The sequence below is a fragment of the Lathyrus oleraceus genome, chromosome 1 (assembly GCF_024323335.1).
Source record: "Lathyrus oleraceus cultivar Zhongwan6 chromosome 1, CAAS_Psat_ZW6_1.0, whole genome shotgun sequence".
In the NCBI taxonomy this organism is placed as follows: domain Eukaryota; kingdom Viridiplantae; phylum Streptophyta; class Magnoliopsida; order Fabales; family Fabaceae; genus Lathyrus; species Lathyrus oleraceus.
The window spans coordinates 250,692,238-250,708,074 of NC_066579.1; the positions used below are offsets into that span (position 1 = coordinate 250,692,238).

General features: G+C 42.7%; 1 protein-coding gene across 1 annotated transcript in view; it reads right to left on the minus strand.

Annotated features, from left to right (window-relative positions):
- LOC127101922 (uncharacterized) overlaps positions 1–15,837 on the minus strand; it is a 44,145-nt gene that overhangs the window by 14,072 nt on the left and 14,236 nt on the right. The window contains exon 3 of the mRNA XM_051039348.1: positions 657–872. Coding sequence (XP_050895305.1) covers positions 657–872 — 216 coding nt within the window. The remainder of the gene's footprint in view (positions 1–656; positions 873–15,837) is intronic.

Consider the following 15,837-nt stretch of genomic DNA (forward strand, 5'->3'; position numbering starts at 1 on the left):
CTTTCGACAAGACACGAAAGGCAGTGCAGTGCGTTGGTAATTCGACAAAATCCTGAAGGAAGACGTCACTTCGACTTAAAAGTAAATTTGAATTTAAAAGGTTGTGACGTTTGGCAGAAGACGCGTGGAAGCATCTGGCGAAAGGAGGAGAGCCATGTGTCATAGTTTTAGGATTTAGTCGTTAATGACAGTTATGTTATTTGTGTATATATAGGGTAGTTATTATCTAACAAAGTGTGTGAAGAATTACTATATACAAAATTCCTGAAAACACTCAAAGTACCCGTGTGAGAGAAAAGAGTCATATTTGGAAAATGTATGTGTAAACAAACACCAATTCTTTCAAAATTTATTTTATAAAGTTCAAAGTTCTTTACTAAATCCTTTTATGTTTTCCAGTCATTTATCTTTCTGCATTTTCTACTTTTCGACACTTTACATTTCATCAGTTAATTTCTGCCATTTACTTTATCTTGTTAAATTTACATCTACGTAGCATTGTAATCAACACATTTCGACGTAAAACGCTTAGAGAAACAGGAATGAAATATTCAAAAGCGATTTTAGACATCTTCAAGACCATCTAGATTTGCACATGTCCTAGGATTTGTGTGGTTGATCCTGCAAGTAACCCAATTCTACACGTTTTGGTAAACCAGAGGTTGTTCGCCAAATTTCACAGCGAACAGGTCTCTATAACTAGTAAGAAATGGATAGGCTGCCAAGTCTTCATACATATATCTTTCCGGCGACTTGGTTGAATGGGGCTCTCTGTCACATACAATAATATAATCATGTACTCCACTTGAAACTTCAGGTTTATGGTCAATTTCAGTATCAGAGCCAGGTTTCTCTTGTTGATCAAGCACTACCTGCAAATTGTTCACGAGTGGCAGATCAACATCGACCTGAATCACTCATTTTCTATAAGTTTCTTCTTCATATGCTGATAAATCTATTTCGACCAACTGCTTTAACATTAACTTCTCCTGAAAAACAACATCTCAGTTGATTACCACCTTCCTTATAATCAGATCCCATAACTTGAACCCATTCACACCTTTTATGTAAGTGACAAAGATACACTTCTTCGACTTTGGATCAAGTTTGGATCGATATTGATTGGATGTATACACATAAGTTGGACACCTATAAATCCTTAAACTATCATGATCAATAGGATTACTTGTTCATACCTCCTCTACAACCTTTCCCTCCAATCAAGCTCGTAATGACTTTTTAATAAGATAACACGTCATGTTAACTGCCTATGCCTATAAAGCTTTTGATTGTCCAACATTTTACAATATACATCTTTCCATTTCAGTTAAAAACCTATTCATTCTCTCTGCCATACCACTTTATTATGGTGTCTTGTGAACTGATAAATGTCTTCGAATACCGTGTTCTTCACATAACCTATTGAATTTCAAATCATTGTACCCTTTCCCATTATATGACCTCAAATACTTAATTTATTTCTTCTTGTTTGATTATCTACCTCTGCTTTCCACAACTTAAATTTGGTAAAGACTTTAAATTTCTATTTCAAAAAATACACCCAAACCTTGTAGGAAAAATCATTTGTGAAAGTCACAAAATACCTGGAACCACCCATGGAAACCTCTTTGGTAGGTCCCCACATGTCAGAATCCACACAGTCTAAAATTCCTTTTGTTTTGTTCTTTCGTCTCGAACCAAACACAACATTGTATCCCAAGTATACAATACTTGCACAATTCCAACTTGCAACTACGAACACCATTCAATAGATTTCTCGTATGAAGTTTCATCATCCCACACTCACTGAGCTTGTTGGTTCTTTTTGGATTGACTACATTATGCAAAACAATATGGAGTTTGCTTAAGTTGGTTATGGCGCAGAAGGGAGACATGTTGAACAAGATGTTTCAACACGTGGGCTGCAACATATGGTCTATTGGAAACAAACAAATGGAAATTGCAGTTGGTTCAGATTTCCTCTATCCAAGATTCTCCCCACAATAGAAGATCTGTAAGTCAAGGAGAAGAGTTGATTTTGATGTTTTAGTGCAACATGTGGAACACTATGTTCCATCATGTGCTATACAACATCCGGCCTTACATCAGGCCATGTTGGATCTTGCTTGATGCGTATTTTCTGATTGGTTTTTAATAAGATTTGATGAAGTTATTTCATCAATGTTTAGTTGATTCATTTGACAACTGGAGATATTCAAATTAGATTTAAATGTGATTTAAATTTGAATTTGAAATATAACAAATCACATCTTTTGGAGAGATTTGAGGATAAAACCATATCCAACTGATTTCAACTATTTTCTGGACGAATTAAATGCAGATCCATAAGGAGAAAAAGACCAGAAGACATTGCTATATAAGGAGACTTAATTCTCATAATTTGTTGAGGGTTTTGTATGCTAGATTAAATTATAAGTGTCTAGGTTTTGTGATTCTTATATTCCGCACTAATTTCCTAATAGGATTAGTGTGGAATCTTTGTGTACACTCAATAACTTGGCATAATTGGTTTGTCTTAGTTGAGTTGTAATATTCCAATCACATGTTGTGTGATTGATAAGAAAGTGAGTAGGTTCTCATATTTAGGGGGATCCTTAAATAGAAATTTAATATGATTAGGAAGAGGCTTTGAATAACACAGGGTTTGTTGGTTCTTGTAAGAATAAGTGTACTAATTGAAAGTAATGCATTTTCTTTCTTAGGTAGAGTGCCCCCTAGACGTAGGTGTGGTTTCACTGAACTGGGTTACCACTCTCATGTATTTTATTGCCTTCTATTATGTTTATTTATTACTGTCATATTATGCTTTTCTGGTTTAAGAAATTGGGACAATTGTTCCAACATCATGTCTAACATCTGTCCCATAAGGAACAAAATTTCAATTAGCATCAGAGTAGACACCATGTCCAACATCTGTCCCTTTTGGAACAAAATTTCAATTGGTATCAGAGTTGGTACCATGTTCTGTTTGGGTGAGCTCCAAGGAAGATATTTTATGTTCAGATGGACAACACCAGAGATGGAGGTTCAGTTAACAGACCACCCGTGTTGGATTGCACAAATTATGACTATTAGAAAGCAAAGGTGGATGCTTTTATCAAATCCATTGACAATAAATCTTGGAAGGTTGTGATTAAAGGTCGGAAACATCATGGGATCACTTCTGAAGATGGTACTACAAGTTTGAAGCCTAAAGCTGAATAGAATGATGTAGAAGGTAATGAAGCTCTTGGAATCTCCAAGGCTTTAAATGATATTTTTAATGGCAGGGACAAGAACATGTTTAGATTGATCAACACATGTAATGAAGCCAAAGATGCTTGGGAGATCCTCAAGACTGCTCATAAAGGCACATTCAAAGTTAGGATTGTCGCAACCTAAATGCGAAACGAAACAACCGGCGAAAAAAGAAATGACAGAAGAGTCGCCACCGTGCGTTATTTATCCCAGAGGAGGGAAAAGAAACGCTCGAAGTAAACCTGGAAAAAGGAAAGGAAAAGACAAGGTCTCGCAACCAAATCTCGGGTTCGGGAGTCGATTATGCGAAGGGAAGGTATTAGCACCCCTACGCATCCGTAGTACTCTACGGGATCCACTCTTGTTGTTCTTGTCTAAAGGGTGTGAGTTTATCTAATGTACTATTTACTAAAAGAAGGGTCAAAAGAAAATGACTCTCACGGATGTCGCATCCACTGCATACGTATCTTATCTGAATATGAGAATCAGAGTCTTCGTAGCTCGGCTACCTATGGGTTAAAGAGGAGTGTGCTCGCTAAGACATCACGTCTTATGCCTACGTATCTCATATGGAATGAGAATCAGAGCAAGCCGTAGTTCGGCTACCTACGGGTTTGTTTTGTGTTTTTTAGGTGAACGACGTTACTACGCAATCTGCCAGATGCTCGACCTTTGGAGACTTACTCGCCTGTAGTAGAAGGAGTTAACGTGTTCTTAGGAGAAGAAAAAATAATGAGTTTGTTTGTGTTTTAGGAATGCTCATGAAAAAAGGAAGTCCTAGACGAAGGAACCGTACTACCTTAATTGACATGCAAACGAGAGACTATATAAAGCCTAGCAACCCTATGGGGAGACGATCACACCATACAAAACAAACATGCATAAAGTAAACAGCCAACAAGGAGGCTCAAACATACATGGGTAAGGCTTTAGTCAAGAAGGGTCATATCAACCTCGACAAACAAGCCATGGAAGGGTAATCAAATGGGCTCTTAACCACTGACATTGACCATCAGGGTGAGCAGATCAAAAGGGTAATGAGGATAAGACCTCATAGCTCTTAACCCTGGACAGGGTGAGCTCATGACGAAAAGTGGGGATTCAGGAAGGTGGAACCCTCTCCACTGACCGACCGGACAAAAGATCTTGGGCTTTTGTTCTGAAGCATCGACACGTAGTGCGAGCATAAAGAACGACACACTGAATAACGGGGGATTGACTACTAATCCCTTTTATCCGTCAATTGCCTCTTCGTGGAGGTCTTTAGCACGGGTGCCTCTTCTCGGAGGTCTTTGGGCACAAAAGTAAACAAACAAAAGAAAACATTTCCTCCTATTGAGGTCTTCCAGCTAAGAAAGCGGTAAAATGCGGGAAGGATAAAGGGATCAAGAGATCTGCCACGCGGATAAAAATCTGAAGTAATAACAACTAAAGAAGCAAGAAACCCGGTGATCTCTCAAGCTAGCACCATCAAAGAAAGCAGGTCAGCAAAGTAATCAGAATAAATCTCCAAATGGTATCCCACAAATAAAGTGGAATACCGAGCAAGCTATCTCTTCAAGAGTCATGTGAGCCCTCACAAAAACTCAACAAACAAGTTAGAATAACAAGACGAGGTGCAATCAAGAGTTGCACCAAACAGAAGAATCATAGCAACAACATGAACCATGCTACAAAAAACTCACAAAAAGCAACCAAGGGTAGGAGGCCTAAACCTCTTGTCAAACAAATGCATCAAAAGGGTATCAAAACTCAAAGTCAGGGGGCAAGGATCCACACATCAAGACATGACATACATACTAAAACAGGTGCCCGGATGCAATAGAAAACATGTCATAACAAAGCATGAAACAGATTGGAGAGCAAACAGAGAAAAGCAGCTACTGTCGCGATCGCTACTGCTTCGCTTAGCGAAGGCTTAGCGAAGCTTCGCTGCAGGCTCACCTAGCAATGGGCTAGCAAATGCCTGCGGGTTCTGGATTTTCAATTGATAACATTACGATTTTAGAAACCCCAAACCCTATGATATCCATCTCATCAACGAAGTGATTAAACATTCAAGGCATTGTTCTACACATTCATACACATCTAAACCCACATGCAAAACCTAACTATACCCACTCTCCCGGATTCAATCATAATACCTCATGCTTCAGAAATTTCAGATTGAAAGCGTAAAGTAATGGGAATAAGGCAAACCTGATTGGAGAGATCGAAAGAAATTGAATTGTACGGTTGGGTTTGCAGAACAATCTTAGGGTTTATATGAGATGGAATGGGTTCTTTGCAGATGAGTTTCCTTCAATCTCTGGAGGCTGCTTTGAATTAGTTCTCACTCTTTTTCTCCAGGGTTTCTTCCACTAAATTTTTTTAGAATTTATAACCTGATTTTCGTGGCTTTATGGGCTCAAATGAGAGAGGTCCAAGTCCAAGATTTTTCTGTTATATTTTTAAAACGCGTGAGCTTCGCCTAGCGAAGAATTTGCTCGCCTAGCGAGCATGACAGTTCAGATTCGCTAAGCGAACCACGCTGCTCGCCTACCGAGCATGATAGCTCAGGAACAGGCCTTTGCTCTTTCAAGATTAGCGTTTTGAATGATGAATAGACCCCATTTGAACATGTTGGAAGTAACTCAAGTCATTCCCTTGTGTTGACTGATCAACCAGATAGAACCCACAAAAGTGATTTGAGTGATGTCCAAGCTTCTTGGAAGACAAACTCTTGGAGCTAATTCTGATTGACATGATAAAATGCAATATGGAATGTTAAATGACCTAAAAGTGAATGCATGAATGAGGGGGGGGGGAATTTGAGGTGCTACAGCTGCCCCTATTCAATCAACTGGAGACCTGAAAAGAAGATAGCAGCGGCTTTCGCACTTTCGAGGTATCAAGGGATTGAATACAATAGAAGCCTGAAAATTTGCACTGAAGTGAAGTGAAGTAACCATGCCTGTCAGAATCGGAAAAGAGGTGGTCTTGAAAGAAGAATCCGTCTGGTACGGTGAGAGTCGGTCTGAATACCTAAGAAGAATGTTAACCTGGATACCAAAATAAATGGTAACACATAAATAACCATGGCCTGAATGCCGCTCATAAGTCTGAATACTGGAAATGACTTCGATCTGAGCATCGGAAGATATGAGATTATTAATATTGGTCTGAACACCGAGAGACTGACCTGAATGCCATAAGTTGTGTCGACCTGAACGTCGGAAACTTCTTCGATCTGAACATTGAAAAATTGGCATGAATGCCACTTCGGTCTGAATATCGGAAACCTGGCCTGAATGCCACAAGTTGCATCGACCTGAACGTCGGAAACTTCTTCGATCTGAACATCAGAAAATTGGCCTGAATGCCACTTCGGTCTGAATACCGGAAACCTGGCCTGAATGCCACAAGTTGCGTCGACCTAAACGTTGGAAACTTCTTCGATCTGAACATCGGAAAATTGGCCTGAATGCCACTTCGGTCTGAATACCGGAAAACTGGCCTGAATGCCACAAGTTGCATCGACCTGAACGTCGGAAACTTCTTCGATCTGAACATCGGAAAATTGGCCTGAATGTCACTTCGGTCTGAATATCGGAAAATTGGCCTGAATGCCACTTCGGTCTGAATACCGGAAAACTGGCCTGAACGCCACAAGTTGCATCGACCTGAACGTCGGAAACTTCTTCGATCTGAACATCGGAAAATTGGCCTGAATGCCACTTCGGTCTGAATACCGGAAACCTTCATGCCTGTCAGCATCGGCAGAAATAAGAAAAATGATAATTGAGGCGGCACGTGGGCCAAAGACCTATGCTGGGGATAATAAGTCATGAACAACCTTCAGTCTGAGTACTGGAAACAACTTCTGGCTTATCACTTGGGATACCGAGAATGCCTTATGCTTTACATGCGTATGTTTGAATTTTTCAATGGCGTAATGCCCCATGAAAATGGAAATGCTACGCAATTTGGGAGGATGCAATGCAATATGATTCTACATGCAGGGATGCGAAATGCTAGGTTCGAGAGAATGCTAAGCCGAGGCAAGGAATTCTGCTGGAGGAATGATCACAATCTTCTGGACCCCGACAATGCTGTTAGAGATACACAACACAATGAACTCTGTGGGGAAATGACCCGCCACACGGTGTTCTGGCAAATAACAAAATACTGAGGCTCTGACTAGGGAGAGAATGGCACTGAAAACTTGCTGTTGAAGAAAGCGACAGTGGTTCTGGCAACCAAAATATGCGAGAGAGACGACTCAGCAGGGGAAGCAAACACCTATACGGTACCGAGATTCTGCTTCAAGGAAAGAGACCATGGACCTAGCGTCGAGATCATCGATCTGACACCGAACTCTGAGGAGCAGCCGCTTCTGCTGGGAAGATACAGTCTAGCACTGTCAACTCCGCTGGGGATATACAGTCTGGCACTGTCAACTCTACTGGGGAGTGTATAGTCTGAAACAAATGCTTGGGGAGGTACAACAGTGAGAGCCTGCTGGGGATAGAAGATTCCAACGCTCGGACCAGCTCTGCAGGGATAAGATTCCAACTGTTGAGGGAAAACATCCGCGATCATTTGATGGGGACCTTAAGGAAATGCCCCGAGTGTACCTGTTCTGAATATAAGATCCAAAGCACTTAAAATTTACAACAATTTTAAATGTTTATTAAGCATGTACCTGTAAAGCTCTTATGTTTCATGATGCAATGTTTATCAAAAATTTGGACGTCATTTTTGCAAACAAAACAGTAAAAAGAAAATAAAAACGGGGATATACTGAATAACATGATTTTATTGATTGAATGACCTCTGAATAGGCATTTACATCAGGAAGCAATCCCTGGAAAGAGGTAATTGCACAAAAGATAAAAACAGAAATTAATCTAATGGCAATGTGAAATGGATTTCTATCGGGTTCCAATTCTGCTATGACTCGCTCGTCTTCAAGATCCTCCAGATGACCAGCTTTCTGAAAAGAGTGATTGGAATGTTTCCTACCTTTCGAAAGTTTCCAGTTGTCGACATGGGATGAGATTCAGAACTACTCAAAACGCAGTCATTCGCTTAAGCCCTAACTTTTGCCTGGATCGCCCTTTCGGGTTTTCAATCCACCGGGATACCCATTTTTGCCTAAGTTGCCCTTTCAGGTTTTCAACTTACCGGGTGTACAATCTTTTCATTTTTTATCCCTAATTTTTGCCCGAACCTTTTCATTTTATTGGTTCATCGGGATGCCCATTTTTTGCCTGGACTATTCTTTTTATTGTCCAGCGGGTCTATTTTATGCAAAGTATTTTTTAACTGCGTCTGAGTTCACAGGGGAAGTGAAGTCTTCACCATCCATAGTTGTAAGCATTAAGGCCCCACCATCAAAAATCTTGGTGACAATATACGGTCCGCCATAATTAGGAGTCCACTTGCCCCTGTGATCTGTCTGAGGAGGAAGGATCCTTTTCAACACCAAATCTCCGACTTGGAAACACCGAGGACGTACTTTCTGATCAAAGGCTCTTTTCATCCGACCCTGATACAACTGCCCATGACAAATGGCTGCCATTCGCTTCTCTTCGATAAGACTCAACTCATTGAACCTTGTCCGAATCCATTCAACTTCATCTAACTTGACATCCAACAGGACTCTTAGAGAAGGAATCTCCACTTCAACAGGTAGGACTGCTTCCATACCATACACACGGGAGTAAGGGGTTGCCCCGATCGATGTACGTACTGAAGTACGGTACCCATGCAAGGCGAAGGGTAGCATCTCATGCCAATCTCTGTACGTAACGACCATCTTCTGCACAATCTTCTTTATATTCTTATTTGCTGCCTCAATAGCGCCGTTCATCTTAGGGCGATAAGGGGAAGAATTGTGATGCTGAATGTTGAAGTTCTGGCACAACTCCTTCATCATTTTGTTATTGAGATTAGAACCATTATCAGTAATGATTCTCTCGGGAATCCCATAACGACAAATGATTTCTTTCTTAATGAATCGGGCAACCACTTGTCTGGTAACATTGGCATAGGACGCTGCTTCGACCCACTTGGTGAAATAGTCGATGGCAACAAGGATGAAGCGATGCCCATTGGAGGCGGTCGGCTCAATCTTTCTAATCATATCAATCCCCCACATAGCAAAAGGCCATGGCGAAGACATCATATTCAAAGGATTTGGCGGCACATGTACCTTATCAGCATAAATCTGGCATTTATGGCACTTCCGAGCACATTTAAAACAATCAGATTCCATGGTCATCCAGTAATAACCCGCCCCCAACAATTTCTTAGCCATTGCATGTCCGCTGACATGAGTACCGAAGGAGCCTTCATGAACTTCCTGCATTAACATGTCTGCTTCGTGTCTATCCACGCATCTGAGCAAAACCATGTCGAAGTTCCTCTTATACAGAACATCGTCTTTGTTCAAGAAGAAACTGCCTGTCAATCTTCTCAAAGTCTTTCTATCATTGTTGGATGCCCCTGCAGGGTACTCTTGATTCTTCAGAAAGCACTTAATGTCGTGGTACCAGGGCTTGTCATCAACTACCAGTTCAGCAGCAAACACATACGCGGCCCTATCAAGGCGCATAACATCGATCCTGGGAGCATAGTTCCACCGAGTCACTTTGATCATGGAGGATAGAGTGGAAAGAGCATCTACCATCTGATTCTCATCACGAGGTATATGATACAACTTTACTGTTGTGAAGAAAGTCAACAGTCTTCTCGTGTAGTCTCTATAAGGGACCAGAGTAGGCTGAAGGGTGTTCCAATCACCATTTACTTGATTGATCACTAGAGCTGAATCTCCGAAGATGTCCAGAGTCTTGATTCTCAAATCAATGGCTTGCTCGATACCCAAGATACAGGCTTCATATTCAGCCTCATTATTGGTGCACTCGAAAGTCAGACGAGCGGTGAAAGGCATGTGGGCACCTTTCGCAGTGGTAATGACAACACCAATTCCACTTCCTTTGGCATTGACAGCCCCATCAAACAACAAAGTCCACTTTTCGTCTGGATCAGGTCCCTCCTCAACAACTGGCTCTTCACAGTCTTTCATCTTAAGGAACATGATGTCTTCATCTGGAAAATCAAACTTCATCGGCTCATAATCTTCAACCGGCTGTTGAGCAAGATAGTCTGACAGAATACTCCCCTTGATGGCTTTCTGGGATGTATACTGGATATCATACTCTGTCAGTACCATTTGCCAACGAGCAACCCTTCCGGTGAGGGCTGGCTTCTCGAATATATACTTGATTGGATCCATCTTGGAGATCAGTAAGGTTGTGTGAGTCAGCATGTATTGTCTCAATCGCTTAGCAGCCCATGCAAGTGCACAACATGTCTTTTCAAGCATTGAGTATCTCGACTCGCAATCTGTCAATTTTTTACTCAGGTAGTAGATGGCATGCTCTTTCCTGCCTGTCTCGTCGTGTTGACCGAGAACACACCCCATAGAATTATCGAGTACTATCAAATACATAATCAACGGTCTCCCTGGGACTGGAGGCATACGGATAAGAGGATTCTGCAAATACTCTTTTATTTTTTCGAAGGCCCTTTGGCAATCATCATTCCACCTGATAGCCTGATCTTTTCTCAATAATTTGAAAATTGGCTCACACGTGGCTGTTAGGTGAGAGATGAATCTTGCAATGTAGTTCAACCTCCCTAAGAAACCACGGACTTGTTTCTCTGTTCTTGGGTCAGGCATTTCTTGTATCGCTTTCATTTTGTCAGGATCCACCTCAATCCCTTTTCCGCTAACAATGAAACCCAACAGTTTTCCAGATCTCACCCCGAAAGTACACTTGTTCGGATTAAGCCTCAGCTTGAATCTCCTCAAACGCTCAAACAGTTTCTGCAAATTCACCAAATGTTCTTCTTCCGTCTGAGATTTTGCAATCATATCATCAACATAAACCTCGATTTCATGATGAATCATATCATGGAAAAGAGTTACCATAGCTCGTTGATATGTTGCCCCAGCATTTTTCAGACCAAACGGCATCACCTTGTAGCAAAAGGTGCCCCATGGGGTTATGAAAGTTGTTTTCTCCATGTCTTCTGGTGCCATCTTAATTTGATTATAGCTAGAAAATCCATCCATGAAGGAGAATATCGAGAACTGAGCTGTGTTATCCACCAAAACGTTAATGTGAGGTAATGGGAAATCATCCTTAGGGCTGGCTCTGTTCAGATCCCGGTAGTCGACACACATCCGTACCTTTCCATCCTTCTTAGGTACTGGAACGATGTTTGCAACCCATGGCGGATAATTGGTGACTGCTAGAAACCCTGCATCCAACTGTTTTTGCACTTCTTCCTTTATCTTGACAGCCATCTCTGGTCTTGTTCTTTTGAGCTTCTGCTTGACCGGAGGACAACCTTCTTTGAGAGGTAAGCGGTGTACCACGATGTCTGTGTCAAGCCCTGGCATGTCCTGATAAGACCAGGCGAAGATGTCAACATACTCTTGCAGCAATTCAATCAACCCCTTCTTCACATTATCTTCCAAAGCAACCCCTATCTTGATTTCTCTCTTGACGTCCTTGGTGCCAAGATTAATCACTTCAGTAGACTCTTGATGCGGTTGAATGACCCTTTCCTCTTGCTTTAATAGCCTGGCAAGTTCTTCAGGGAGTTCACAGTCTTCATCACCCTCTTCTTCAGTCTGAAAGATCGGATTTTCAAAGTCGAAGCGAGCCATAGCAGAACCGTTATCAATAGGATCCGGTGATGTGCATCTGCATGAGTGATGGTATGTGCTTATGAGTGTGAACAAGGAATGAAAGCTAAACAAAACATTGCCAAAATGTATTTTTTTATTTTTTTAAAAACTGCAAAAATAGAAAGACAGTGAACAAAATATTTGAATGCAAAAAGACGTCCTTTATTTATGATAAAAATGCAGGTATTCACATAGATGAGCCCTACAATGAGTCATTACGCCCTGGGCGGAACGTAAGACTTGGATATGCATGAATAAACAAAGAAAAATTACTCCTCCATAAAAGTGACTTGGACAATCTCCCCAGAAGACCAATTATTGGTGACTTCACCCGGGACCCTCGGACGCACCTAGTTATCGACGTCGCAATCAGTATCCTCGTCTTCATCATTGACTGCAAAGACCTGGCCATATCGGGTAACGCCAGCGCTGGAGAAAGTAATCGGCCCCTGACGAGTCTGAAGTGTTGAAGTTGTAGAAGTCAGAGCTGGCTGATACCCAATCCCGAACTTGTCTTCTTTCATTGGTAACTCCAACAGATGTCCCTAACCGGGGGCAACGCCCGAATCTACCAAGGCCTGTGCCTGCTTGAAGGACCCGATAGAGGCACCCGTTTTAACTTCTTCCACCGGAGCTGCGTCCTTGATCTGAACTGCCTCAAAGGCCTGACATAGGGTCTCATGAAATTCACCTTCTACCTCTACATACTTGAATGTAGACAGGTTACTGACCAGAATGTCCTCCTCACCACAGACGGTGATAATCCTTCCATTGACTGGGAATTTAATCTTCTGATGTAAAGTTGAAGAGACTGCCCCAGCATTGTGGATCCAAGGACGACCCAGCAGGAAACTATAGGAATGACTGATATCCATCACATAGAAGACGGTGTTGAAGGTTTGTGATCCAATCTGAATTGGCAATTCTACCTCTCCGAACACCGACCTCTTAGAACCGTCAAAGGCTCTCACAACGAGATCGGAAGGCTTCAGGACCAAACCCTCTACTTCTAACCTTGACAGGGCTCTCTTGGGTAGCACATTGAGAGAGGAACCTGTATCCACCAGAACATGAGATAACACGGTGTCTTTGCATTCCATCGAGATGTGCAAAGCCTTGTTATGGTTGCGTCCAGCTGGTGTTAAGTCAGAACCAGTAAAACCTAACCCATTGCTTGCATGAACATTTGCAACGATTCCTTCCAGTTGGTTCACTGAGATCTCCTGAGGCACATATGCAGCATTTAGGACTTTCAGCAGTGCCTCCCTGTGCGCCTCCGAACACAGCAGGAGTGAAAGGATAGATATCTTAGACGGCGTCTGAATCAACTGATCGACTACCTTGTAGTCACTTTTCTTTATAATTCTTAAAAGCTCGTCCACATCCTTCACAAAGGTGGGCTCGGAACCAGCCTGGGGTGCAGAGGCACCCTCATTCACGACTTGCTTGCCTTTGGCTTTTGCCGCAACATCAGCACTATCAGTTTCGGTAACGGGTGGTGAGAACAGTCTACCACTCCTGGTGAATCGCCCGATTCCACCAACATTGTCCACTGCGGGACCTTCAACTTCAAGATCATACTTCTGACCCTCTTCTACCTTCAGTGGCCGTTCTACCCCATGATCGTGCGTGTACACACTCCCCCTGTAATCCCAAGGAATGGCCCTTTCGCTGGTGAAAGGTAAAGGACCAGTGGTTGTGATAGTCATAGTGGACGGTCGCGCTGGTGGCACTGGTTGCGCTTCTGGCACATTGATCTGATTAGTTGGGTAGAAAATGGTGATAGTATCAACATCATAGTCATACTCTGAAATCTCATTCATTGAAACATAAACATCTGAAACATCGGAATCAAGTTCAATTACATCAGAATCAACCACATTGTTTGGGATATCAGCAACAACATTGGAAAAATTAAATACATCACCATTGATTACAGAATCAGTAGGAACAACATCTGCGAATTCATCAGTAGTATCTTCAAACACCTCTTCCTCAACCCCTTCCACAGACTCTTGGACAGACAAATCTTCAACCTGAAGGGTACCTTCGTCGAGCAAGGCCTGGATACCCTGCTGCAGCTTCAAACAACCTCCACTCTGAGTAGCACAATCCACACAACCCTTCCCACAACCGGGGAAAACATCGGCCTTCAACAAGTAGCCCTTGATATCCAACAACGGAGTCTTCAGCTTCAACACATCTTTGACGGATCTGGCTCCCCCTTCCATCATATTAACATTCGCACCACCGTGCTGTGGCATGGGATTATTGACGACGTTAGGAGCCGGTGCAAGGTCGATGGCCTTTGAATCAATAAGGTCCTGAACTACGTGCTTAAAAGCTTTGCAGTTCTCAATAGTGTGGCCAGGTGCCCCAGAGTGGAAACTACACCTAGCGTTGGCGTCGTAACCCATTGGAAGCCTACTAACATGAGGAGCTAGAGTGCGTAACTGCACAAGTTGTAGTTGTTGAAGACTAGAAAGCAACTGAGCGTACGACATTGGAAGAGTGTCGAAACGCCGGTCCATCATCCTTTGCCTCTGTTGATAGGCGGGTCTGTTACCCTGTTGCTGTGGTTGGTATTGATTTTGTTGGCGTTGTGGTTGTTGTTGTTGTAGTGGTGCTGCAGCCGGAATGGTCACAGCCGCAACATACGGTTGTTGATGATAGTTCTGAAAGTTATCCCTCCGGTTACCCCTGTTCTAATAAGAAGATATGGCATTTGCATCCCCTTCTCTCCTCTTCTGTCCTTGAATGAACGACTTCTTCACCCCTGATGAAGATCCACCTCCATTCTGGATCTTGCATGTCTTCAAATAGTTCTCCACCCTCTCGCCGGTAGAGACTACATCAGCAAAGTTGGAGGCATTGCAACCCACCAGGCGCTCCAAGTAAGGTCCGGGCAGAGTGTTCATGAACATGTTAGCCATTTCCTTCTCCAATATAGGAGGTTGAACACGGGAAGCTGTCTCCCTCCAGCGTTGAGCATATTCCCTGAAGCACTCATTGCTTTTAAGAGACAGATTCTGAAGTTGAGTTCTATCCGGAGCCATATCTGCATTATACTGATACTGCTTCACGAAAGCCTCAGCCAAATCCCTCCAGCAGCGGATGTGGGCTTTGTCCAGCCTCATATACCATTCCAGGGATGCCCTAGCTAGGCTATCTTGGAAAAAGTACATAAGCAACTTTTCATCGTCAGAGTATGCAACCAGTTTACGGAAATAGGCTTGCACATGGGTCTTTGGGCAAGAGTTGCCACTGTATTTGTCAAATATCGGGACCTTGAATTTTGGAGGAACTCTCACGCCTAGGACCAGCCCCAAGTCAGCAACATCCACACCATGAGCATTATGCCCTTCCACAGCTTTCGACCTCTCCTCTAATCTTCTAAACATGGGGTCCATGCCATGGCCCATGCCAAAGTCTTCCTGCATCTGGGTGAACTGATCGTCCTGATCATCATGGACGGGCTGTTGACCGGAGTTGACATGTGGGATCGGGGTAGGCCCCGGTCCACTGGATCCATTAACCTCTCCAGCTGGAGGATCAGTCAACGTCTCTGGTTGAGTAGTGGCGGGATTCCTTTGCATCATCTGCCTGAGCTCTTGCTGTCCCTGAGCCACCCCTTGAACCACATCCATGAATTGAGTCATGCGGATCCTCATCTCGGCGAGCTCTGCTTGTAGGCTTTCCATTACTCTCTGTTGGTTTCTTCGGGTACCGTACCGATGAATGCCTGATTCAGCTATCCTGCTCATGGAACACCAAACAATATAAGAACACCGCAGCGGTACCTGTTATGCAAAATATGCAAATGAATATGTAAA